Source organism: Dipodomys ordii, unplaced genomic scaffold, assembly GCF_000151885.1.
Source record: "Dipodomys ordii isolate 6190 unplaced genomic scaffold, Dord_2.0 Scaffold36, whole genome shotgun sequence".
In the NCBI taxonomy this organism is placed as follows: domain Eukaryota; kingdom Metazoa; phylum Chordata; class Mammalia; order Rodentia; family Heteromyidae; genus Dipodomys; species Dipodomys ordii.
Window position 1 is genome coordinate 16,342,700 of NW_012267252.1, and position 27,028 is coordinate 16,369,727.

At 51.5% G+C, this 27,028-nt stretch overlaps 1 protein-coding gene across 1 annotated transcript; it reads right to left on the reverse strand.

Moving 5' to 3' along the window:
• Nucleotides 1-703: 703 nt before the first annotated feature.
• Nucleotides 704-25,465, reverse strand: Hspa12a (heat shock 70kDa protein 12A). Its single transcript, XM_013017643.1, has 11 exons — nt 25,384-25,465; nt 23,736-23,863; nt 20,876-21,062; nt 19,736-19,840; nt 16,083-16,199; nt 9,234-9,405; nt 5,924-6,010; nt 5,292-5,396; nt 3,868-4,126; nt 2,506-2,609; nt 704-1,701 (listed from the first exon to the last, which is right to left on the reverse strand). The coding sequence occupies exons 2-11, from the start codon at nt 23,738-23,740 to the stop codon at nt 1,064-1,066; spliced, it is 1,779 nt and encodes a 592-aa protein (XP_012873097.1). The 5' UTR covers nt 23,741-23,863; nt 25,384-25,465; the 3' UTR covers nt 704-1,063.
• Nucleotides 25,466-27,028: the final 1,563 nt, after the last annotated feature.

Consider the following 27,028-nt stretch of genomic DNA (forward strand, 5'->3'; position numbering starts at 1 on the left):
TGCCTGAGCTGGCTTTGAACCACAGTCCTCAGCTCTCTCTCCTGAGTAGTGAGGATTACAGGTGTGAGCCACCAGTGCCTGGCCCTACAGTTCCATTTCTGAGGTTTCCATTACCAGGCTCCAAAAAAGTACCCTATCGTATTTTTGAAAAAGACTGACCATATTTTGAATTTTATTGCAGTGTTTTCATCACTGGTCTGTTTGATCATTAGTTATTGTTGTTCATCTCTTACTGTGCCTAATTTCTAAAAGGAACTTTTCCACAGCTATGTGAATATAGGAAAACGCTTCCTAGTTTGAGGCACCCACTGGTGATCTTGGAAGGGAGCCCCCACAGGTGAAAAAGGAGTACTGCAAGCCAGAAATTCTTGGGACATCCATTTTCACCAAAGCAAGATTTTTACCTGCTGAAAAGCTGTCCGCTCTCTTACTCTCCCAGATTCTAGCCAAGGCTGCTGTTATTCTCCACCAAACCTAGGAATTTAAAGAAACTAAAATAATGCCCAGTGTAGGCAATCTTCTTCCACCAGCTAAAAAAACAAACAAAAAACAAAAACCACTCCAAATCCCCACTGAATTGCCACTTTAACCCCACTGCAAGTGTGAAAAGAGATTCACTGCAGATGGGTGATATTTTATGTTGTCTGCCATCCTAAAGGTTAAAAGTCCTTGGCTGAAGCTTTGTTCCTGCTCAATAGATCTCAATTCTACACTACAGGGATCTGTTCAAAGCCAAGCAGATCAGTGCTGGGAAGTGTACTGACTCCATCTCCTCAAGTGACTTTCTCTTTTTGCCACTTTGGTACCTACGAAAACCAGCTGCTTTTCTAGGATCCTTGCATTTCCTAGTCCCTGATCTAGATCTTAATTTCTGTCAGTTTTTCTGACTCCAAAGTGTCCTTGAGAAATGCTTATTTCTCACCCTGGTTGGTCTCATCTTTCTTGCTGAAATTCAGGTGGGCAATGATGAGAAGGGTCAAGGTCGGGTCAAGGGCAGCCGAGGTTGAGGTCAGTGGATGCAGATGAGTCAGGTCCAAGGGGACAGGTGGCAGGGGGGGGATGCTTAGTAATTTAAGAAGTCAATGCCCACTTTGACACTCTTGGACGTGGCTATATCAACGGCTGTGGCCTTGATCTCGGTGTCCCCGAACTGCATGAGGGTCTGGATTTCCCTCCGGGCAGGCACCGCTGTGCCGCTGGTCCCCGTGAGATCCAGGCGGAGCGTGCCGCACTTCTTCACCCCGGGGTCGGTGATGAAGCTCACGTCGTCCTGCTCCGAGCTGTAGATGTTGATGACGATGACCAGCTGCGAGGGCTTGGCTGGGGTGTAGCTCCGCTTGACCAGCTCCCCCAGGGCCACGGACTGATCGGCAGAGATGAACTTGTCGAAGACGTCGGTGCACCAGCGGGTGCCGTCCTTCACCAGCAGCTTCTCGGCCGGGTGCTTGCCCTCCACGTAGCGGTTCAGCACGCCCACCCCGTAGGTGAGCGGGGACCGGCGCACCTTGATGACAGCGGGGTCCAGGCCGAAGAGGACGGCGCCCTTGAGGATGGTGAGGCCCACGTCCTGAGGGATGATGATCCGGCACTTGTCGCCGAAGGCAGACTGCACCGCCTGCTGCAGCAGCGGGGCCTCGGCGAAGCCCCCCACCAGGAAGAGGAACTTGACGGTGGACACCTCGGGCTTCTGAAACAGGTCCTCTGAGGAAGGGAAGAGGGAGGGAGGAGGTTGGGTCACCAAGAGCCAGCAAGGAGAAGGCAGCTGGGCTGTCTCGGCGTGTGTGATGGACTACATCACTCGGCCAGCTGGATGGCTGGCAAGCCTAAGTCCACTGACCCCGAGTTCTCGCTGAGCTCAACCTGTGGAGAGGTTTGTGGACCAGAGCCTCTCGCTGAGCTCAACCTGTGGAGAGGTTTGTGGACCAGAGCCCGCTGCTGCCAGCAAGGGCATTTTACCAGAGGGGCGGATCAGTGCACACAGAAGTCAGTGCTCAGGAAGGAAGAAGATTCTTACAGGGCTCTTCACCCACGGTTCTGTGGGTACATCGAGATAAAGATGTCTTCCTGCTACCAGGGGCTCTGAGCCGCAGGTGAGGTGTGGGGTGAGGATGAGGAGTTTGGACAAATGGGCCTCCCTAGGTCCTTGAGGAAGGCCAAGACCGTGGGATAGCAGCATTTCCAGACTCTCGCTGGCTTAAGTGCCAGCTCCTTCAGCAGGGTGAGGAGTTCTAATCTGTCCTGTCACTCCAGTTCCCAGCTCTCCGGCTTTGGAGGCTAACAGTTAGCTCGGGGAGGACAGGGTCTCAGCTGCTTTTCAATATCGGAGAAGCAGCATCTGGAGCCTGGGCCCAGCAACCTCCCTCAGACACGCCCACAGCCTACCTAGCCCCTCCCAGCGCCGGCCTGTGGCTGATTGGCTGGGGATGCTGGGCCCCCTTCTTATGGCTCTGTCCCTCCCCCCACACACACACCTCCACAGGTGACCAGGCACTGGCCGATACTTACGGAGGTGTTCAATGATACTGTCGATGGTTGGCTTAAAAAGGGCATTCATGGCATCTGGACTCATCCTCAGCATCCCCTGGGAGGACCACTTCACAAAGTCCACACTGGAAATGTGCCACAGAGAGGAGCAAGCAATGAGTGAGTGCACAGCGCCCTGGCTCATCGGCATAGACAGCAAGGGGTGTGAGCAACGGCACCCTCAGAACAAGTCCCTCACGCTGCCAGGACCTGGACCCTCGGAAGCTCGAGAGCCAACCGCTTCTGCTTGAGACACAGCCTCTTGCACGTCCCTTAGCTTTTTACTATACTGACCTTCCCCCAAGCGCAATGAAGGCCAAAGCCTAGCGAAAGACACAAGGAGGGGACGGAGGGACCTCTCTGGCTTTGGGAGGACTACCGGCAGCAGTCGATGTATGCATAGGAAAGGCCTGTAGGATGTATTTGCTGCAGTGCTGCCTTAGCTATGAACTGTATGCTCAGGTGCATCTTCTAAGCCCTGCACAGTGTCACATCATGGGGATAAGTCTACTCCTAAGGGAAGGCCTCGTGGCTCTAGCAAAGACCCAGCGGTGGTACAGAGCAGAGAGAACCATGGATTCGTGGTGTGGCTGGGTGCCAGTCTGACCCCACCCCTGAGTAACTACAGCTTCTGAGCCTGTCGCTTTCCACTTTCTCCAAGGCCAAAGCTGGTTTTCTCATCCTGCACCTGTCTCATCTCCCTCACAAGGGAAGATTTCAAGGTTAAACAATGTCACGGTGATGTCTGGGAAAACATTTAAGCAAGTTTGGGGTACCAAACACATGTCAGTTTGTTTGGAGACAGGGTCTCTCTGTACCCAAGCTGGCCTTGAGCTAGACATCTTCCTCCTCCTGCCTCCTCACTGCTGGGATTACAGGCGCCTGCCACCCTGCCTGGCTCAACAAACAGCTTTAAAGTCATTAAAAATCTATGATTTTTGTCTACTGGGTTTTAAATTGGGCTTTGAAATATCTTTTCAACAAACGGAGTGATGAACACGGGCTGGCAGACAAGTCAGATTCTCATGGAAGTCACTGAGCATTTAGTGAACACGCACTGTGGGGCTGGGACTGCAGCAGTGGCCAGAACCATTCCCAATGACTGTGCTAAGCACGTCACACAAGTGAGTTCATCGCATGTCCACAACTACTCTTTGAAGCTAAGGGGATTATTACTCCCATTTTTCCAGATGGGGGAAAAAAAAAGAAAGAAAACTGAAGTGCTCGCCCAAGTTGAGTCACTCTCCAAGATCCCACAGCTAGTGGGTAGGATCCGCACTCAGAGCCCACAGCCGCTTCCCTCCCGCCTGGGACTCAGAGCATACACAGGCAAGGCTAGCTTACTTGCTCTTCCTCAAGGCGTGTTCCACGCTGTGGCCGCGGAACTTCTTGTAGTAGTCGATGAAGGAGAAGGGTAGGGTGATGTTCAGTGGGTTCGTTCGGTCTGGGGCGGCTGCTCTTTTCCGAGATTCAAACGCTATCATCAAGTCCACCCAGGCTGCAGGACGTTTGATCTTGAATTGTTCGATGAAATCTTCGCCAAATATTTTACACAGAAGCTTTTCAAATTCATAATCTACTCCCAAGGATCCATAGGGTCCACCTGAATGGAGAAAGAAACAGGAGCCCACAATGAAAACACACACACACACACACACACACACACACACATACACACACACATACACCCACACACCCACACACACACACATACACATACACACACACACACATACACACACACATACACCCCCACACACACATACACACACACATACACACACACACACACACACATACACACACACACACACACACACACACACACACACCAGAAACTGAATCTGAATTGTGATAATCCAGCCTTCCCAGTGCTCTTCTCCAAGGCACCAACAGGCAGCAGCCCACAGCTTATAGTTATTTAAGTACCCTTAGTTGCTCTCATTCCATGGGGAGAACATTTTCCTGCAGAAATCTCTCATCAATAGACTGTTGTAAGGCAATAACATCTCAAATATGAGCCACACATTTAGTTAACGAGGAGCATCCAAGGAAAGCCAAGGGCAGAGTCCGGGAAATCTGCGGGTCTCACCTCATGTCTGTGTGATGCACAGCACGGGAAAGATTTGTGGGATCTCGAGATCTTTTGCCTTTTATTCATGTATGTTCTCTGCTGTGGCAACCTAGATCCAAGTGATTGAGACCTCTACAAGCCTGAGTTTATTCTAAATCATACATGGCAGTAGGTTCCAACTATGTCCTTGAACAACTTTCAAAAACAAACTCCCTTACAGGCACTGGTGGCTCACACTTGTCATCCTAGCTACTCAGGAGGATGAGATGTGAGGATTATGGTTCAAAGCCGACCTAGGCAGGAAAGTTCATGAGACTCTAATTTCCAATTAATCACCATAAAGCTGGAAGTGGAGCTGTGGCTCAAGTGGTAAAGCACTAGCCTTGAGCACAAAAGCTCAGGGACAGCAGCCCAGATCCCAAGTTCAAGCCCCAGGACTGGCGTGTGTACACGTATACACACACACACACACACACACACACACACACACCCCTTCCCTTGATGCCAAAACTCAATGAGTTTAACTACACTTTTTTCTTTCCAATTTCAAACAGGTGTGAGTGTCCCCACTGCTATGGTCCACATCCTGGTGACATGGAGAAGAACAACACTGAAAAAGGCTGACATAAACAAAACAAGTGTATGGGAAGGAGACCTTGTGAGGGATGGGAAAAGCAGCCGTGTACTGGCTCACCTGTTGCTTTATACAATTCCTTCAGGTGGCCCTCTGGTAAGCGGATCTGATGGACTGTCAGATCTACAGTGCCTCCCCCACTGTCCACAACGACATACTTGTCACCTAGTGGAAAAACAGCCATCCTTTAGAGAGAACACTTGTCAACCCAATCTCAGAGATGCTGGTGGAAAACAACTGGTGTACCTAGCTAAGTGCATTAACCCGCGCATTTGCACAGTGGTTTTGCTAATTAGAAGCACAGCAGGTTATTCATGACTTTAGAGAACGCAATCACATCAGCCCAGGAAGGCCAGCTAAGTATAGATGATAAAGAACCCAGAGGAGCGAGTCGTGATGACCAAAAGCACACACCTGGCATACCCCGTTACCTGCTGTCCAAAGCAAAACTTCTCCAGGATGGGGAAGCCTCCGCCCCTACCTGTCTTTGGAAACGTTTATGTGGTTTTACAGCAGGCAAAACTGTAGCTCCCCCAAAGGGCTCTGCCACTAGTGTTGAACATTTTTATCAAAGCACAAACAAAAGGAATGATTGGGAATGCAATTAGGGGCGAGGGGAAAGTGCTGAGGAGCACACATACATTAAAAATAATCCAACAAGGGCAAAGAGCATTCAAGTTCAAGGACGCTACCTTCCTCCAGCTCGGACCAGATTTCTCCTATGACATTCTCCACCAAAAAAGTCCGGCTCTGCCGATTACGCCGTATGTGTTCCTTCGCTAGTGGCCGACAGAAAGAAAATGATGATGGGTAAGAAAGCATGAAAAGGCAGACAGTCATCAGTAGTCAGTGGAGACAAGTGTGAGCAGGTGCAGGAATGGAAGGTCTATTGACACTTGACCGAAATGATGACGAGACGCAACATTAGTAATTGCAAAGCCAGCTCTGCCCAGGAAAAGCAGCAACTTCTGACAGCCTTCATCCATTCATCTGCTCCATGGTGCTCGCCTGTACCCAGCAGTAAAGCCCACCCAGAGGACATTCTGACCTCTGCTGACACCATTCTATGGGTTAATGACAAAGGGCCAATTGCCTGGCTTTGCTGCTCCAAGTAGCGTGCCAATCAGGGCACTCAGTGAAAACAATCTCTGGTCAAGGAATATAAGGGATGTAGGTTATGTTTCCCCGACCTAGATCCTAGATAAATGCATAGATTGGGGAGCCATTTCCTGACTCTCTTCAAGCCAATGTGCTCTGCAGCCACAAGGTGGTGCTTCAACCAAAGATGGCACCCGAACCTGGCAAAGCTCTGAACTGTGAAGCTCAGTTAGAAATCCTGGGGTCAACCTCTGCGGGCGTCCACCACCTCTGCTGTGGGTTGGACCAGCGCACAAGTGATCATCTTTATGTTCAGATGAGGGAACCAGGTCAGAGAGGTTAAAGGACTTGCTGTTCCTACAACTCTTGTGTTACAGCCCAAAATATCCTCTCAGCCCACACAGCCTCATGTCTTTGAGATTTAACAATCTGTAGGAAAAACCAGGATAAAGGGATGGCTAGGGATGGGCAAGGTGCTTTGGAAAATACCTGGGAAGCAACAGAGCATAGAAAAGACAGCCTCAAGCCAATCCTTTAACCCCACTGCGTCTCGGGTTTCCTCATTCTTAAAATAGGGAGTATTACTAGTTGGTCTAAATTTCTCATGGGCAGAGGAGGGACTAGTTCCGAATGTATTCTGGTTCTCTAATGCAGAACAGATGCACACAGTAGGTGATGATGAAGGCAAAGCACCTACTGTAAGACCTGATGGTCAGGCTCTATGACTGATTCCGAGCAGGTGAAGCCCGTGGCAACCTGTGCCATCCATCTCCTCCCCCTCCCCCACCATGTGCTTTGGGTTTTGTTCTTCCGGTCTCCAAGCGAGTGCTTTCAAATGGTCCAGGAAACGGATGGTTATCCAATAAAGCACTCTTCACCCCTGCCTCTTTCTGCAAGAAGCACAGTGAAGCCCGGTTTACGAAACGACTTCCCTGGGCCTCAGGAAGTCTGGGCAGTGCTGAGTTCTTCAGTGCCGGGGTAGAGTGGAGAGGGAGGCACCCCGAGCGGGCGCCTCACACTTCCTCCCTGCTCCCCTCGCTGGCTCTAAATGAATGCGAGGAACAGACCTCATTAGCGAGGATTTGATTTTCCAAACTATCTCCATGGCCCACAAAATGGCATTCATAAAAAACAGCCAGGCGAGGCTAATACGTTCTGAGCTCCCAACATATCATCTCATTCTTTAGGCAGATTAAACCCAAGATTATAAACAAATGTATCCTTTTATTGAGTTCATTAAATCCTTGAGGAGTCAAGTAATGCCCACAGCAAAGCCCATTTGCCAGCTGCCCCCCCTCCCACGGGCACCCGCCAGGCTCTGATCCTTAGCAGCCTACAAGCAGGTCTAGAAGCACCTGGCTAAACACCACCCGGGCTCCTCACCTCATAATTTTCCATACCTGCCTGCAAAGGCATTATGACCAAAGTTTTATGGATTCCCCAAACCAAATAAAACCCTCTAAGCACACACAACAGCAGATCCCACAAACCATATGCATGCACGCGCGCGCGCGCACACACACACACAATAGCATGAGGAGAGAAGCGCTAAGTCAAAGGAAAAGAAACCCCAAACTGAGCTCTCAGGGAAGTCTGTCATTCAAAGCCAGATTTCCCCCTAAGACAGAAGGGCCATACACTTCCAAAGCAAGGCAGCTGACTCTGACATGAATCTACATGTATGAGCCATCCTTCTTCCCAGTGAGACAATAAGCGGGTTTAAATACATGGACTGTCCTGAGTACTTGAAACACGAATGCATTTGATTTTATTGGCAGTAGGGCTGACCTTAGCATCCTGTGGGGATGCTAGAAAGGGATCCATCCATCTCTCAGCTTTAAAGCAAAGCTACCTTCCTTCCTTCTCAAGTAAATTGGATCGCTAACATAGTCCGGGACAGGTGACCCGCAAAGCTCTATGTACAGCCCGGTGACTGAGGTTCACAGACTCCTAATTCCAGGGATTAAAACGTAAAGAGGTAGCCTCTGGGGAGTCACTCTGTGGAGCAATGCAATGGGTGGTCTGCAGAAGACCCCAGTACATGGCGGGAAGGAATGTGCATTTCTTCTGGGCAGGTTTGGGTGGGCTTTGAAGAGTAGAAATTCAAGCTTATGGTGTAGGCTATGAGGAAAACGGGCTTGGCTTGTTGGGGACAATCCTTACTGATGTCTTCATTCCCGTCTCCACGGGCCTGGCACCTTCCAGGGCAGCCTGGAGTGGGTGTAGGTGACAGACACATGTCTGCTCTGAAGGCCCCCATCTGACAGCACAGCAGAGCTGGGGTGGACCCAGCACACCCCACTAGCACCTACACTCCTGGTGGTGCACTGACCCTGATCTAGCCCATCTAAAACCTCTGGAAGCCTAGATAGACCCGAGGAATATGGACACTGAGGAAAGCCATGCTGGGGACCAAGACTGTGGCCATCTTGCATGTAGGTAACCATGGAGGAGAAAAAGCTCCTTCAAATGCCCACACTAGACTTCCACAAGGGGGCGCTACTTCCTACAACCAAGTACACATCGCAGCTACATTAGGACCTTAATGAGCTCATCACACACGAGGCAGCCCAATGAGTCAGCGGCAAATCAACAGTCTTAATGGAGGAATTAATAACAGGCAAATTACATGAGAGTAAGAATCAGTTAATCAGCAAGAAAGATTAAGAGCCTAGTAAAAGGCAAGGCCAAGAACTGCTCTCAGGTTCCCCCCTCAGATTCTTGAGGACAAACAAGTCCCCCTCCAGATACTTGGTGGATCGGGGTCCTGAGTAGGGAGGTCCCCACCCTCTAGGTACCCTGATTCTTCCACCCAGCACTAAGTATCTTTTGCATCATCCCAAGTAGAAGAACATTCAGGGCTCAGGAGGGGCAGAGAGGGAGGGAGAGAGAGAGCAGAGGTACCCTGTGTAAACCCCGCTCCTACTGTGTCACTGCCGCGGTACCCATTGACCACCGCCTTGCTGCTGAGCTCGATCATCTGGTGCAGCCGCAGCTTCCGGCAGTAGATGGAAGCCGCCTCGGGCTCCAAGGAAATGATGAGCTGCTCCGAGTTCTCCGGGGAGGCCAGGCCCGCCTGCAAGAGAGAAGCAGAGCTAGGAGCCAGGGCAGGCCCAACCGCAGGACGCCAGGCCTCATGCCGACACTCCCAAGAAAGGACACTCACTCTGCTTGCTTGGGACATGGCCTCCACAGGCCTCTTCAGAGCTCATAAAAAGGGGTGACTGGGTGCTGCACCCCCAAACACCTCAGTGTGTCCATAAAAATAGGTCTGCATCCCCAAGAAATGCAAGGCTCTCTAGCCATGAAACCTTTTGCACTTGAGGCTTGCTTGGCCCAGAATGAAGACGGACCAGGGCGGAGATGACAGGATACACGGGTGATGGGTTCCACATTCAAGTGGTAGAGGGATGGCGGCGTGGAGGTCCCGCACTTGGAAACACACCACGGGATGGAAGGAAGGTGATCTGTTTCCGGTTATAATAGGCCTCATAGTCTGACTGAGGTAGAGCAGGCCCTAGGGCTGGTAGACCCCAGTTTGGCCGGCATGTGACTTTGCTGTCTGGACATCCGACCAGAAGTCCTCAGCATGCCGGGAGGGGCTCTGCCACCTGCCTGCTGGGGACAGCAATAGTGTGAATTATACATATAATACATGCTTAGATCAGATAATACAGAAGCATTTTAACATTTCTTACAGCACTGGAGTTTTGAGCTCAGGGCTTCACCCTTGCTAGGCAGGCACTCAGTGTCCAAGCCACGCTTCCAGCACTGATGTGCACTGGGTATTGTTGAGAGAGAGTCTTACTTCCTGCCCAAGCATCTACCTGGTTCATGATCCACCTATTTTTTGGCTTCCCATTGTAGCTAGGATGACAGGTATGCATCACCGTGCCCAGCAAAATAAATCATGTTAATGACAGAAGAATTCAGCCCCCAAGTTCCCATCTACAGTCTTTTATCTGCAAACATTTGGGAACTTGGCTGACAGAAGGCAGAAATGCTTCTCTGTGGCATGTGACCTGTTCCAGTCATGGCTACTCCAGGCTCAAAGGAAAGCTAATCCAGGAGGCCCCAGAGCCACCCTTGTGAGCATGCTCAGAGAGAGGAGCCCTGACCCATGTCCAGGTCCCTGCTCACCTCCCCCCAGCTCTGAGCCAGAGCAGGACTCTCACTTCAGAGCTTGATCAGGATAGAAAATAACACATATTGTTCCTGTCTCCACTGTGCGTCTTCTCTGTTGTCAATGCCCAGGGAACTGTCATACCCACACCCCTCCCCATGCTCTACACCAGATGTTTGAGGTTTAGTAGACAAAACAAAACAAAACCCTTACCAGTAAACAAAAGCCTTCTTACAAGCCTGTGGCTATGGGCAGAGGCACTCAGGTGGTTTCACTGGTGAGCAAGGGAGGCAGGGCATCCCTGGGTTAGAATATTGGGAATGCACAGACCGCTGGAGCTTTGTACCCAAAGGTGCAAGGTCCCAGCTTGCCCAGGACAGAGGGATTCTGACACAGGAGACTCAGCGCTGAGCATCAGTCTTGAGTGGCGGTGCCAGCACTTGGTGGCGTCTTGATCCCCTCAGAGCGGGCTCTGCAACTCCCTCAGTAATTCTACTCTGATTAACTTGAGCTATATTCGAGGTGCCTGGGCCTGGCACTGTGACAAAACTCCCATGTGTCGCTCACACTCCCTTCTCCATTGACTTAAAGGTGATATTGCTCCACCAACACGGTAGCATCCACACCCACCATCGGCCTGCTCCAAGGATCCGAGAAGCTGTGTCTGCCCTTAGACAATATCGTCCATGACTCAGGCAAGAGCGGTTTCCCTCTGCTCCCTGTTCAAGCAATGAAAAGCCCCTCGGCCCCAGCTTCCCTTTCTTCCATGGGTCCTACCAGACACACTGTGTGCAAGACAGCTGCAAGTTAAGATGTCCAGGGAAAAGCAGATGGGGTCACACACCTGGAATGCCAACAGGAGTGGAAAGAGCTCTGGATCGCAGCTCTTGGAGGGTGCACAAGGAAGAAATCCACAGCAGAAAACAGAATGGGTCCCCCTCCTTGAAGATGGCTCATGCAACTAAGCATTCCATCCGAGCCTCGTAACACCCCAGGACCTCCTGGGGGAATAGAGCCCAATGGCAGCTTCCCCAGAGAAGGGCACAAAGGCATAGCTCTGCAGTGCTCTCTTCCAAAACTGAGACTAGACACTGAGCTGGGAGAGATGGGGCCCTGGGTGGAGCCCAGGGATTCTGCATGAAGGAAGAAAGCAGCTCCGAGACACATTACAGACCTTTGGTCCCGTGGGCGTGTTAGCCTACCTGGTAGGATTTGCCACAGCCGTCCCCGGATGCCAACGAGAGCCAAGGCCAGGCCTGTGGCCGAGCAGACAGGAGGGAGAAAGAGCTGCCCACAAGCTCCTCGTTCCTCTACCCACCCTGGACCTGAGATTCTGAGCAGGTGCTCTGACTTACATGGGAAATCAAATCAAGGAGCACAGGCATGAAAACGCTTGGGTAATAGGACACGGCAGATGGTCTTCCCTGCTCCAAAGCTCCTGCCTCCTGCCACTGAGAAGCAACGCCCAGGCCACCTGAGTGTGCCCCAAACAGCACACGCAGTACCCCACAGGAGGGCGTCTTTCATCGGTCCCTCCCCACTGGGCTAACTTCGGCTCCACAGAGGTAGGGGCTCCCCAATGCACCTGGGAGAAGCTCCAGGAGGGGACTGGGGGTGAAGAGAACCCCACTGCAGAGGCAAAGCAGCAGCAAGATGAGGGAGGTGTTGGCAAGTGTTTGGGAAACCCTTTTGTTGGACCCAGTTTCTTTCGTGTTCCCCAGTAAGACTAAGAGGGCAAACAGAGGAGCACTGGGGGCAGGGGCGAGGCGGGCAGGGGAGAAGGGCCGCTCGCTCTGCGCAAACCATCTCCCCAGGAGGATCCGGAGCCACTCGCGGCCTTCAAGGACAGGAGAAAAGGGGGAAGGAACCAACCAGACCCCCAACATCCTGGACACCTTCATCTCCGATGGGGTCTCCTTGCCTGGACTGTAAGCTTCATTCTGCTCAGGCACTTGAGCGGAAATAGAACATTCTGTCGGTGGGCTCTGCCTTTGGAGCTGGAACCTTAGTTACTGATGTGTGCTCTCCCTCCGCTGGGGCCCCTGTCAGGCCCTTCACCTCTATCAGATGACCCTGGCTCTGCCCTTCATCCTGCACTGTTCTGCCCTCTGTCTCTGCTGAGCTGAACAGAAGCATGCCACAGAGGAATCTGAGGATTCTCCAAATAGAAAATGTCGGAAGCAAGAGCCTGCTATTCCACTTGACTCCCCAGGAATCTGGGGCAGCAGGAGCAGCCTTGGGGCTGCTTTTAGAGCTGTTCTCGTGACTCACTCAGAAGAAACAGGCTCCCCAGCTCTTCCTTGGCTTTCCGATCTGCCAGGAAAACCTGCCAATGGGATTGCGTCCACGACTGAGAAAAACGGCCACATCAGGTAAGTGCTCTGCTAGTCTGTCATCAAGTTCAAAAGGGCCCCGGCTGCACCAGGGCGGGGCGTGCTGCACTTGTCTCTCCTGACAGGATTATTTTTTTTTCATGGCAGCTTGTTCTGCCAGAGAAGCAAATACCAGCTGCCTTGCCTCCCGTTAGATGACATCATCATGCATATGGTAGCATCATTTATTTAGCAGGTTTCTGGAACCTACTAGAGTTACACATTTTAGGCAAAATGCCTTCAGGAAAAAAAAAAAAAACTAGACTATTTCCCGCCCAAGTTTCCTCCCATTTCAGATTCATCACAAACTCTCCTCTGCTTCCATTTCTTCCCAAAGGCTTCAGAAGCGGATCAACTGTCCCCTCTGCTCCTGTCTTGTCCCTGGAGACTGGCAAAGGGTCTGTAGGCATCCTGCCTGCCTCATCAGAGACGGAGATTCAACCCATTGCTGCAGGAAGCACCGAGTCTAAGAGACGGATGATGTAGATGATGTGGGAAGTGATTTGAGCAGAGACCCCCAGCTCCAGAGCTGACGATGCTGCATAGAGCGTGATCCCACATCTGCTCCAGACCTCACGCCCTCCGGTGGGAGGGTGGCACTCAGCATCACATGACTGTGCCCTGGTGACAGAGTCCTCCAAGCCTAGGAGGGTCTCTGTGTGTGCCATGCACAGAGTGGGCATGCCCAGTTCTCCATTGTTCTGATGACACCCACATTCGGCCACATTCTCCGGGCTTCTTTGCAGGCCAGCTGGAGGCACGGTGGGTGTAGGGATTGGCATGCAGTGGCGAACTTGTAGAAGGAAGCACACGCCCACCCAGTAACCCAGTCCACAGAGATGGACACCTAGCATCCTCAGAAGCCAGGCTGAGGTTAATACTTTTTTTTCCCTTGGGTCCTGTGTCAGCCAGGATTCTCCAGAGAAATGGAACTAGTAAGGAACACAGATACTAACAAATAGAACTGTTACAAGGATTTGGCTCACAATTATGATGGCTGATAAGTTCCAACATCTGCAGCTGGCAAGCTGGAGACCCAAGAGATCTTGTCCAAGGTCAGAGGTTCAAGTTCAAGACCCAGGAAGAGCCAATGGCCAATGTCTCAGTCTGAGTCAGAAGGTGGCGGGGGGGACCAGTGTCTGAGCTCTGAGGCACAGGCAGGGGAAGCCCTTCTCACTCAGGGGAAAGCCCTTGACCCTACTCGAGCATTCAGTTGATCAGAGGCAGCCCAACCACAGGAAGGAGGGCATCTGCTCTAGTCAGTCTAATCATTTAAAGGTTGCGCTTATCCAAAACGCCCATGCAGGAATACCAACCACCATTTTTTAACTAGACAACTGAGCACCTTTTGGCCCAGTCAAGATGACCCACAAAATTATCCGTCAGAGGAACTGCTGTAATTTCCTAATTCTGTATTAACAATGGCGGTGGAGAGATGTAGCAAACTTCATTTCCTTTCTTCCTGGGACTCTTCCACAGGGTAAGCTAACGAGACTACAGAAAGATCTGCCAAGCAGTGATGCCCGCAGTGCATCTCTTGCAATTCAAAAATTATGAGTTACTTGACCATGAGCTAAAAAAAAAAAACAGAGGAAAAAGTTACCTACTCTATGTATGGTATGTTCTTGAACTTCAGACAGCAAATTCCCTACATTCCTTAACACTGCTCACGTGTAGGCCTGCTGGGAGCTGCCATCCTTTTCTGTCCGAAAGGCCACCTGTAGGCCACCAAGGCCAAGGCCACTGTCCCCTCCCCTGCCTGGCTTCCCTCACAGGTGCCCCAATGTGGGGTGCTCTTCCTGCCCCACTGGCTCAGAGACACAATCTCAGAAAGAGATGGGCCCAGGGTGCCTCCTGCTGACCTGCTGACTGGTCTCGGCACCAATTTCTTCTTCAGGCTAAACATAAAGCTGTGGGCCTTTTTGACAGGTCACACATCTGTGGCTGAAGTCTTCCCATGGGTTGAGAACTGTGAGTGGAAGCCATGAGCCTTACATCTCCTTCCCCAGGAAAGCCCAGAGCGCGGGCGGTGTCTTTGCAGATGGCTGTGGCCCGACATCTCACCATGGGGCTGTCTCTGAAGGCTGACACTGCAGCAACCGCTCTGTCATGGTCAGGGCTTCTTTGGCCAACCAGACTACATTCCATCTTCCTGTCTTCTTAAAGAAATTGCCTGTTTCTGGAGCTCCCTCCCTCTTCCTTCAATCCTAGAAAAACAAATCTATTTTTGGCAGCTCCATACCCAGAGCCAGATTCTCACGCTGCATGGATGGATGGAGGGGAGAGCAGAGGAGAAAGCTCAGGAAGGGGAGAAAGAGAGGGGAGGGATGCTCCCTGCCCTGGACCATGTGTGAACTGAACTCTGCATGCTCTTTGGGGAGAAAGCCCTGAGCACCGAAGGCAATGCATAACCCTGGGGCTCCCGTGACCACCCAGACATACTCTGTGACTCGGTGTTGGTTCTGCAAAGGTGGGCATGTGGTTCCTGAGACGTGTGATCAAGGGGGCAAGGAGACATCTGTTTTGTTGGCGACGGGCCCCATTCAGGCCTGAGGCTAAAGACTCAGACACTGACTCCAAGGCACAGAGATTTGAAGCGGGCCCCAGGGGAGGGGCTGAAGCCCTCCAGAGCCAGGTCTGCCTCTGGAGAATAGCAGGGCCACATGGCCAGCTGTTTTAAGTTCAGACCATCCTAGAAGCCTGCCCTGGTACCAGCTCCCTGCAGACTGTGAGCTGAAAGTCTTAAAGGTTTGTGGCACTGATGCTCTCAGGGATGGAGGGCCCTGTCTCAGAGGATGACAAACGCCCTGTTGACCGGCACACCATGCAGCCAGGCTGCCAGTGGCAACACTCACCCCTCTCCAAGTTCCCTCACAGTCCCATGTGGCTCCTACAGGAAAGCATGTAGAGGACCGTCCTAGGCTCTTCTTTTCCCGCTGCCGTTATTTTCCGCCTCCACACCAAGCTGACTGAAATGCCTGGTTCGTGGCCCAGAATTCCATCTTTATTCTTTTCTTCCTCAAATATCCTTTCTCAAATAGACCCCACGCCTTTTCCTTAAGACTCTTAAGTTATATTTACCCACAGGAAATGCCCATGCACCTCGGAGACTCAGCTGAGGATACATAACCTGGAAATACACAAAGAAAACTGAGCCCAAGCCTGCAGGCGGCAGCTCGCCCCAGGAGCCACGGCCTATTCCTTCCCACAGAGGCCTCCTCCTGGCCTCCACCAGCGGCCTGTGCGCTCTGCCCTCACCTGGTAGGCAGCTTGTCTCATGAACTGCTTGGCCGGCTGTTTCCAGATGGCAGGAACCGTGATGACCCATCTGACATCTGAGTTCTCAAACTCCGAGCCCGCCTGGTCACTCAGCTCCTAACGCAAGGGGAAACAAGAGGCGGCAGGTGGAGGGGCGTTGCTGGTGAGAAGGACACGTGCTTTCTGAAGAGTCAGCAGGCAGGGAGTCTGAGATCCTCCCGCTCCCCCAAACGTGGCCCCAGAGGAGAGAGGCAGGTAGAGAGACATCGCTGTGGCCACTTCCTAGTTAGGGACAAGTGACAATCTCCTGATCCTGTGTCCCTCTCTACAAAATGGGGACAATCCATCTGTGGATTGGAGAGGACTGTGAAGAGGACTGATAGCTTCGTTTACTGAGAGCTGTGAGGGCCAAGTTCTGTGAGTGCTGTATGGGCCTTCATGTCTGTTAGCCCATCCAAGCGTCTAGTTAGGCTGGGCGTGGTGGCTCAGGCCTGTAATCCTAACTACTTGAGAGATGAGACTGGGAAAATCATGGGACAGAGTTATTGTGGGTCTGACCCACCCTTCCACTGAATTAATGTCCTCTTTTGTCAGTAAACTTTATTTTTCTTTTGTCTTTTTTTTAAAAAAATCTAAAAGTTGTAATTGTGGTAGAAATACAGGAATCAAAATGTACTATCTTGGGGCTGGGAAGGCGGCTCAGTGGTAGAGCGCTTGCCTTGTATGCCTGAGGACCTGGGTTTGATTCCTCAGTACCACATAAGCAAAAAGAAAAAAAGCTGGAAGTGGCTCTGTGGATCAAGTGATAGAGCGCTAGCCTTGAGCTGAAGAGCTGAGGGACAGCGCCCAAGCCGAGTTCAGGCCCCATGACCAGACCCCCCCAAAAAAAATTATTTTTTTTTAAAAAAAGACTTGGGCTGGGAAGGTGGCTCAGTGATAGAGCGCTTGCCTTGCATGCCTGAGGACCTGGGTTCAATTCCTCAGTACCACATAAGCAAAAAGAAAAAAGCCAGAAGTGGCGCTGTGGCTCAAGTGGTAGAGCGCTAGCCTTGAGCTGAAGAGCTGAGGGACAGCGCCCAGGCCCAGAGTTCAGGCCCCATGACCGGACCCAAAAAAAAAACCAAACAAACAACAAAAAAAATGTACCATCTTTACTATTTCTAAGTATACAGTTTAGTAGTACCAAGCACATCTGTAAAATATTTTCTAAAAAATCTGCCTGTGGGCAATATAGGCAGATATTTTTTCTTTAAATCATTTTTGTTTTTGTTTTCTTGAAGGTCTCCCTGGGTTTTTAAAATGCACATGATGGAAGACAGGCACTGGTGGCTCACGCCTGTAATCCTAGCTATTCAGGAGGCTGAGATCTGAGGATCACAGTTCAAAGCCAGCCGAGGCCAGGAAATGAGATTCATATCTCTCTCTAATTAACCAGAAAAAAATCAAGAAGTAGAGGTGTGGCTCAAGTAGTAGAATACCCATCTTGAACAGAAAAGCTAAGTGAGAGTTCTGAGGCTCTGAGTTCAAGGCCCAGGCACACACACACACACACAAGCAGGTGATAGAACTGAGTTCAAGGCCAGTCACACATACACACACACACATACACACACACAAGCAGGTGATACAACTGACATGTCAGGAAAGACCCAAGCAGGCTTCTGGCTATCATACAGGCTAATTTCAAGTCTTGAACTAGAAAAAGGGCTTAGTGGTGGGCTTTCCAGCCCACTGAGGAGGGGGAAGAGGAAAAGGTTCCTGGGAGGGAAAGGCACCCACGTTTAGAAGTGTGTGCCTCAGGCTCCTCCAAGAATGGCTGACAGCCTCGTGCGTGTGACTTCTGTCACTCAATGTCGTTGGTGGATATTCCGTTAGAGCTTATTCGGGTCATGTGAGCGTGTCCTCCCCGCAAGCCTGGCCAGGGCACGGGGAGGGCCGCACGGCTCCCACGTGACTCCGCCCCCACCTCATCACCTCGGGCTTTGGCAAGGGAAGAGGGCAGCCCATTCCCTGGAGCCCCTATGGCTGAGGAGACAAATTCACAAATAGCGTTCCTGTCGACCTGCTGCTTCTGAAGTTCCCCATTCGGTCTGGACGAAGCTCAAAACATCAGGGTTCTTAAATGATCGGATTCATACCCCTCACCCCAAATCTGTAGGAGGAGACCCTGAGTAAGCAGCCATATTCCACTTGAAATTCCTAGGTTTCTGGCATTGTGGATCAGCGTGGTCACAATTCTCTGTGAATGTGACTGTCTTACATCTATTTTCTGTTTATGACTAACACCACCAGCTGGGAACTTTATAAACAACAGAAGTTGATTTGGCTGGGAAGTCTAACGCAAGCACTGGCACCTGCTCAGCTGAGGGTCTTCTTGATGTATCCTAACACAGCAGCAGACATCGCAGGTTAAGACAGTAAGTGTGCCAGCTGGAGTGTCCCTCCGCTTTTCTTACAAAACCACGAATGCCACGATGGGGCCTCCAGGCCCATGATCTCTTCTCATCTAGCCACCTTCCTAAAGCCTCACCTCCAAATGCCATTAACATATATATTAGGGACTAAGTCTCCAATACATGAACTTTGGAGGGACACATTTAAACCAAAGTGGTGATCCATGGGGGCTCAAACTGTCAGCTTCTCCCAAAGGCTGTAGGGCACTGGGAGGGAGGGAAAGGAAGACAGCGGAAGCGGGGGAGGGGGAGGGAGGAGAAAGGAGGAACACAGCCCTAACAGCCACGATTTGTCAAGCATCTACTGTATACCAGGCCCGGTGAGGACACTTCATGGCCCATATTTCATTTAACATCCAGTGAACCACAAAGTTTTTTTTTAAATACCATTATTCAGGTTAGAAAAGTCAATCTCAGAAATGGTGAGTAATTTGCCCAAGACAGCTGCTAAGTGAGCTTCCTGTCTGCCTTTTTAACCTATGCTATAATTCACAAATGACAGAATTCACCCTTTATGTGTATATAGCAGTAGGCTTTTGTCTGCTCCAAGGCCATGCAACCAACTCCACGATCTGATTTATTTCATCACCCACAGCTTTTTGAGGCCAGTCCTTACTCCTCCTATCGCCCACCCCACCCCTGACAACCACTAATCTGCTTTCTGTGGCTTTGTCTGTTCTAGACATTTCCTACAAACAGAAATGTACAATAGGTGGCTTTTGGTACCCGGTGTCTTTTGTTTCGCCTGAGTTTCGCATCCATATTGTAGTATGAATCTGTATTCCATTTCTTTTTCCATGGCTGAATAATTCGGCTCTGTGAGGACATGCCACATTTCTAGTTACCTTTCTGTCTGCTGATAGGCATCTGAGTTGTTTCTCCTTTTCAGTTATTACAAATAATGCCATAAACGTTTTTGCACACGAATGTTTATGGGAGCGTGTTTTCATTTCTCTCTGTACCTCCCCTAGGAAAATTGTTGGGTCCTATGGTCTCTCTATTTGTCTTTTAGAGGATCTGTCAAACTTTCCAAAGTAGTGGCACCATCTTACCTTACTGCCAGCAGCATCCGGGGACACGTCTGACCCCAGCCCTGGCTTGTTCCCTGCAGGCTGCCCCTCCTGTAGCCATGGGGCCCAGCGCCCCTGGCCCGTCATCACACCAGCTGACCAGCTGACTGGCTCCAACCTGTGGCCCTACCTTCAGTGCCTGCTCCTTAAAGTACTGCAGGGCATAGGCAAAGATTTCCAGGGCTTTGACTTTCTTGCCATTGGCGGCTGTCAGGTCTGTATCCATGGTGAGGTCCTGGTGGGAAAGAGTAACGGTGAGATGACAGAAACCTGCCTTTGGCTCTGGGGGGGCCTCAAACATCCTTGTGTTCCCCCAAGTTTGACAGGTATCCTACCATAGAAGAGGCCCAGCCGTCCCTCCAGGCCCCACCTTCACAGCTCCCCCATTCCCTCGCTCCCTCTCTTCCTCTGTCCTGGCTCTTCTGGAAGCAGAGGTTTCAGAGCAACAGAAGAGCACAGGAAGAGTGGACAGGCGGCAGGTACCACGCCATTGAGATTTACATACTACAGCCACACGTGAATATTCATGGTCAACCCATGGAGCCCTTCCACCAGTGGACACCTAGATCACACCAACTGTGTGCATGTGACACTAAGCAGAAGGAAGGCGGCTTCATTCCTGCTGAGCTGCCAACCAAACCACCAAAATAGAAGACCTCCTATTTTGAGGCCAATCCACTGGGAGCCCAGGATGGCTGCCTCCCTTCCAAGGCCAGAGGCCAAAGCAGCTGCACATGGTTCTGGAGTGGGGAGGGGAGAAGGGGCTGGGAACTTTGTACAGATGCTACCAGATGCTGTGCAGCAGAGGTCACTAAAAACGGTGAGAAAGGTCCCTGTGGGAAGAAGGACAGACACAGAGTAGAACAATGGTGGAGGATGCTCATTAGGGCCGGAAAGAAAAAAGAGGGAATGGGTAGGACCCCCAGATGGAGACAAGCTAGAGAACGATGCTTTGCCCTCAGAGAAGGAAGGCTGGTGAGTGACTAACCGGCATGTCCTATCCGCACATGCTCCCTCCTCCCAGCCACCACCTCCCTCTCCTGCCCTCCCCACCCCCAAACTCCCCTAAGTTCTGGGCTCCCAGGCCCAGGAAGGTGGTTAAGTTCCAAGAAGCCACAGCTGTAAGTCAAAAAGTCCCTGTACTCCTGCCAGCACAATCCTGATATTCAGCACAGAAGGCCATCAGGCCAGCTCTAAGCTGGAGGATTCTCACACCCGCGCCCCCGCCCCGCCCCGCAATGTGGAGAATGGCCTGGTGAGGCCTGCTCACCCCCGTGGTGTGCAGCTTCATCTTGAACTTCTCCAGGTACAGCCACTGCTTGGCCTCGTTGGGGTCCAGGTCGTGGTAGAAGTCTCTGGCGGCATACCCGAAGCTGTGGAACTTCCTCTCGGGCGTCAGCAAGATGGTGGTCGGGGTCTTCTGGTTGGATACGCCAGGGTCACCTCCCTCCCATCGCCTGCCGCCACAGGAGGACAGAGGTTACCAGCTTCCTTTCAGAATTCCAGTTCAGGCACAGAGTTGCATAAATGTCTGTATGCATCATAGCCATCAGAGATGTGGGGGCTCTGAAACACCCGAGAGTTCAGCTGGCTAGCAGCAGCTAGAGACAGGACCTCAGTTAAAACGAAAAGGGAGCCAGGTATGGTGGTACATGCTTGTAACCTTAGTTACTTGGGAGGTAAAAGGAAGAGGGTCCAGAGTTTGAGACAAAGCTAGTGAGATACTATTCAAAAACAAAAGCAAAAGGGCTGCAGGCATGACTCAAGTGGTAAAGAACTTGCCTACCCTGCAAGAGGACCTGGGTCTAATCTCTAGCCTCACAAGAGATGGGAGAGGGAGGGGGAGAGAGAAAAGAGAGGAAGGATAGGAGAAGGAAAGAAGGGAGGGGAAAAAGGAGGGGGAAGGGAGTGAGAAATAGAGGGATAGAGGGAAATTGGAAGGGGCCAGTGCCAGGTTCTTGCTCAGTAACAAAGTCCATGTTTATCCATATGCTGGTGACATAAGGATGAAAGATTGATGTCTCTGCCTTCACATAACTCTGTCTGCTGTGTAATGTAGTTGTGTCTGTTTTTAATCTGTCAGCACTGAACGCAAATAGAGACGTATAGAGCTGGCTTGAGTCTGTTTGGAACAAGGTAGGAACTGAACAGAGGCATAGATTCTGCCTAACTTGCCGGAAACAAGGGAAAGAATCTGAGATCAGAGAAGGCAGAGGTGCTAGCAGGTGGGGTTGAAGAGAGAATGCAGGACTCAGGGAGCCCAGAAGAAGTGCAGAACAAGTGGATCTCAAAGGACACTCCAGGCTGGGTTCAGACATGATCCATAGGCATCATATCTTTAAGTGAGACAGGAATGCCAGCTAAGCACCATCCGCCAACAAGGCTCGGCGCTCAGATGGCTCTGGAATCAATCATGGCTGACAATTTCCCTGTCAAGCTCCACCAAGATGCAAACCTTTAGCCTGGAGGCCACAGGGTCCCTGAGGAGACCATATGGTGACGCAGGGATAATTCTTAAGCTAGGCAGCAGCTCTGCACACTGTGTTTCACAAAGGAACTTGTCACAGCTGTCTACAGAGACATTCTCGGTAGATAATGACCTCGTGCGCTTTTTCCCCTTCAAATTCCTATTCCTTCATTCCGATTTAAATGCAAGAGATTAAGCTTCCCCTTCAAACCTTTGTCTGTAGGATGGTTATGTTAATATGCTCTGATTAAAAACCAAATTCAACCTTCCTCCAAAGCCCCAGCACTGAGATGATGAGGTCTCCAGAGGCCTGAGCCGTACACAGTGCTGCCTTGTAAGTATTCCTGCAAACAAGTTCAAAGTTATTGTCACTCTTTCTTCTCTATTTTCATTGCCTGGCCATCCCAGGGACTAGTGTTTCCTAGAACTAGCTGGAAGCTGACCAATAGATTCCTGTCATGTTTTCATCTGGGTTTTCCATCTCAGGGGGCTGTACAGAACTGTCAGCACCTCTGACTCACAGAGGTCCAACCCAAGGGACCATCCAGGCCTGGGAGCCATGCGGTGGTAGAACTGGATTTCTGTTATTTCCTAGTGAGCGGACATTCTCCAGAGCCTCTGATGACAATGACCTCTGGCTGCACCATCTCTGATTTTCCAGAGAAAGTAGGGGCTCCATCAAGGTTTGGTGAGAGTCACTTTTATGATGACTTGTGTTGTATGAGACACTTTAGAAAACTACCTAAAATCTGATCACTGAATTCCACAATCACTCAGTAAAAGTCAACGGAATGCCAATTACTATACAGCTAAAGCAGGTCTCCTAGGTGGAAAATGGGTGTGATACATCCCAGCCTTCCTAAGCTTGGGGGTGGGGGACAGATACCATAGGAAAGTCACAGGTTAAGATTCTGACAGTCAATGTTGGTGCCAGGACAGATCAGTGTCCTCACAAGGTGCTGGAGCCTGGGGATAATGAAGTTGAGAGCCACCAGGCTGCTGTGTGTATTAGAAACCCGAAGGGAGCATGGACCCCTGAGCGCCCCCAGAGGCCCGGGGGTAACCTTTAACCTAACCTGTGGGGCCACTGGGCTGAGCTTCACCCTCACAAGCCCGGAGCTTTCTGCTGTTGGCACCACAGCTGGTGGTGTCTACACCCACTGGTGTTAAACCACTTCCCTGCCTACATTTTCTTATGCGTTGAGCACATAAATCTTATTTAATTGCATGGATACCACATGAGGCAGGCTCTACCCTTATCCTCATTTCACAGATGAGGAAACTGAGGTTTAGCTGGTTCAACAATTGCCTAAAGTCACACAGAAAATGGCCAAACCAGCCCCTGGACCACCTGCATCACAGATGTCTCCTCCTACCCAGGACATACCAGGAAATCACCCTTCTAGATTTCAACTATTCTATACACACCAACTAAATCAGAATTAAACCAGTGTTTTGACAGATGGGAGAAAAAAATGGCTCCTCAAAGTGGCCCAGTGGGTCACTGGATTGAGCTAGACCAGAATTTGGAGTTGTTCTCCATCAGCCCAGTGGCTGGCCCCGCCCCCGAGTCCACATAGGTTGGGACTGGCCACACCGCCAAGCCCACGTAGGTTGGGGCCTGCCCCACCGCCAAGCCCGCCCCACCCCACAAGGCACTCACCTCATCACGTGGATGCATTCTGGCTCCTTGGTGAAGCTGTAGGCATAGCCACTGGAGGTGGTTCCAAAGTCGATGGCCACCACCACCAGAAACGTCTGCTGTTCGGAGTCATTAGCATCAGTGTCATTCTGCAGATACAGAGTGATGCACTGGGGTGGGGGGCTGGCGGCCTTCAGGAAGACACTTCCACCCTGCCCAGCTGGACACTCGCTGCAGACTGAGGGGCCCCCAGGTTTCCACTCAAGTCTGTCACATGGCATCCCTGGGGGAATCCCTGGGCCGCTGCTGGTCAGCAGAAAGAAACTGGGAGGGCAAGGGCCGCAGGCACTGCCTTCCTGCTTCTCTAATAAACAGTGCATGCAATGATTCATTACAGAAATGTGGTCACTGGGCAGAAGCCTGGTAGCTCCATGTACCCCCCGCCCCCTGCGACCTCCCTGGGTCCTCATGCAGCTGGCCTCACGGCCTCATGCACTCTGCCAGCTCTGCGCATCACACCTCCCAGTGCCCTCTCCATCTGTGCAGCATTCCACCCACATGAGCAGTGTGGCCACATGGAGACCCTGCCTGACCCCGCTGAGCCCCAGGTCTGGGGCAGGCCACTCAAGGTTCCACTGTTTTGTGGTTTGCTTTTTAAGCAACATAGAAAACCCCAAATTATAAAATCAGCTTTTTTGTTTTTTATAATCCCGTCCTGGGACTTGAACTCAGGGTCTGGGTGCTGTCCCTAAGCTTTTGTGCTCGAGGCTCACATGCTTCCACTTGAGCCACAGCTCCATTTGGGCTTTTTAGGTGCTGAATGGGAGGTAAGCGTCTCAGGGACTTTCCTGCCCAGGCTGGCTTTGTACTGTGATGGGATTATAGTGTGTACCACTGGCGCCCAGCAAAAACAGCATATTTTGTATTTGGCCTTCTTGGCTGGAGCAGGAAATGAGGACATTACTACAAACCTCTAACACCCCCATCTAAGAGTTCCCCCTAGATGCAGTGTTTGAAGACCACAGAACCTAGCCAAGGTGAACAGCCCTCCTAGTTTGCCCAGGATGGAGAGAGTTTCCAGGATGCAGGGCCGTGAGCAGCTCTGAGGACACGAAAAACAGCTAGCCTCCTTCCTGAGTGGTGGCTCCCAAGTTCTCAGCAGCGTCTCATGCACAGCCACTCCATTCTCCAGTGCGTTATTCCAGCAGGTTCCATGCACCCTTGAGAACAGCTGCCCATGCCTGCCGTATCTCCCTGTAGTGCAGGGTCTAGGGAAGGGAGGGAGAGCCAGCCCAGTCTCCAGCCCCTGCCTGCAGGCGAATCCTGCTCAGGTCTTCTCTCACAGGCCAACTGTGGCAGAAAGCGATTCCTCTGCCACAGGCCCTTGGACATGCTGGCCACTGCAGTGGAGGAAGCCACTGTATCAGAAATGAGAGGATGGTTTGCAATCTCTGGATCCTGCGTCTTCCAGAGCTGCAGGGCCAGGGGAGCTGTCAGGGCTCCCGTGGCTGACACAGGGCTGCTTTTATCTCCTAATCTCCTCCCAGTGGATGCGTGGGGCTTTCCAGCAGCCTGACCTGAGCGAGCAGGTGTGCAAGTGTGCATGCGTGAGTGCATACACACAGATGCAGACACAGACACACACACACACACACACACACAGTCTTACCACAATGTGGGAAGGGGAGAGAGGTGTTATTCCTGTGTCCCCAAGACTCCGGGCAGGAGATGAATACGTAGATGTGGGGGCTGTTTCTGAAAGGAAAGACAGAGCTCTTTAGAAGTAGAAAGGGCTGACCAGGGAGCAGGAGAGTAGCTGGCAGAGCTCTGTGACCCAGGCACGTGGCTTCTCAAAAACCGGGGAATGTGTCCTGACAGGCAGGTCCCGATCCAGCCAGGGTCTGCGTCCAGGCCAGCTCTTCTCCATCACTACCAGGCCTCTCCCGGGCCACCTGACCCCCAACTAGGCTGGAGATGCTGCTATGTCATCCGAAGGCTCTGGCTGACATCTCTGTAGAGCCAGTGCTTAGCTGAGGCACCCGTGGACAACAGGAGGCCTGAAGTACCTGAGTGGGTGTGCCCAGTTTCCTAGGTGTTTTCCGGAACAGTATCCACAGCCCTCAGCTCCCCAAGAGGAGCATGGGACACTTGCCCCCACAGGGTAGCAACTGTGTCCTACGAGACAGGTGCGCTCCTCCCTCACTCTGGCTTGGAGGCCCCAAAGAGCACCGTGAACTTACCTCTTCATTCATGCATACAAAAATCACAGGAAAAAGGCAGCCGCAGTAGCAACCCCGTCCCTGCCGCTGGGGCCCACGGGAGACCCAGGTCAGAAGGACCAAGAACAAGGCAGCACCAGCACTGCGCTGCCCATTGCCCCAGAGCTGTCTCAATTATTCAAACACAGATGCTTGTTCTAGAGACTTCTGAGTTCAGCAGCTCCCCTGCCAGGAAGGGGTCCCCAAGGGGAAGTCACACACTGTCACTGGGCAGTGCAGCACATGTCCCCGGTGCCCTCGTGCCCGCTGCCCAGGGCTGGCAAGGCTCCAGAGCAGCAGAGAACTGAGCAGTCCCTCTGAGAGACAGAGGTCAGGTGCAGCGCACTTGGGAGACCCAGGGCCGGGGGGGGGGGGGGGGCGCGCAGAGGAGCTCACTTAGTACACATCCCGCAATGCCCGAGAAAGAAAGACCTGCCTCCGAGGGAGCCCAAGGAGCATGTACACCCACCGCTGCTGCCCGCTCCCTTTGCTTTGATCCTGGGCTCCTCGGCCATTTCCTACTTACTGGGGACTCCCACAGCGGCAGCGCAGTGAGTCCCAAAAAGGACGAAGGGTGAAAGGAAGCAGGAAAGAGTGAATGTGGAGACCCCTTCCTTGTCAGGCCCACAGCCGCTCTTCCCAATCAGGCTCAGCTCCAACTTCCACAAGACAGGGGAGCAGAGCCACACCCCTGTAGAGGCAAAAACCCAACTCACCAGGCAAAGGGATTTCTCATACAAACAGGCAGTAAGTTGATGACAAGATTCCCCATGTCACTAGCAATCGGAGAAAAACAAATCAAAAATACAGAACTATACTACTTCACACCCATTAGCGTGACTGTAATTTTTTTTAAGTAAGAGGAAAAGAATAAGTGTTGACAAAAGAAGCAACTCAGAGCTTTGGGCACAGACAGGTCTATACAAAAGTGCAGCTGCTAAAAAGTCAGATACAGAATTATTATAAGACCCAGCAATCTGATCCTACATATCCCAAAGAACTGATGGTGGAGACTCAAAGAAACACATGCATGTGAATATTCATGACAACAACCCA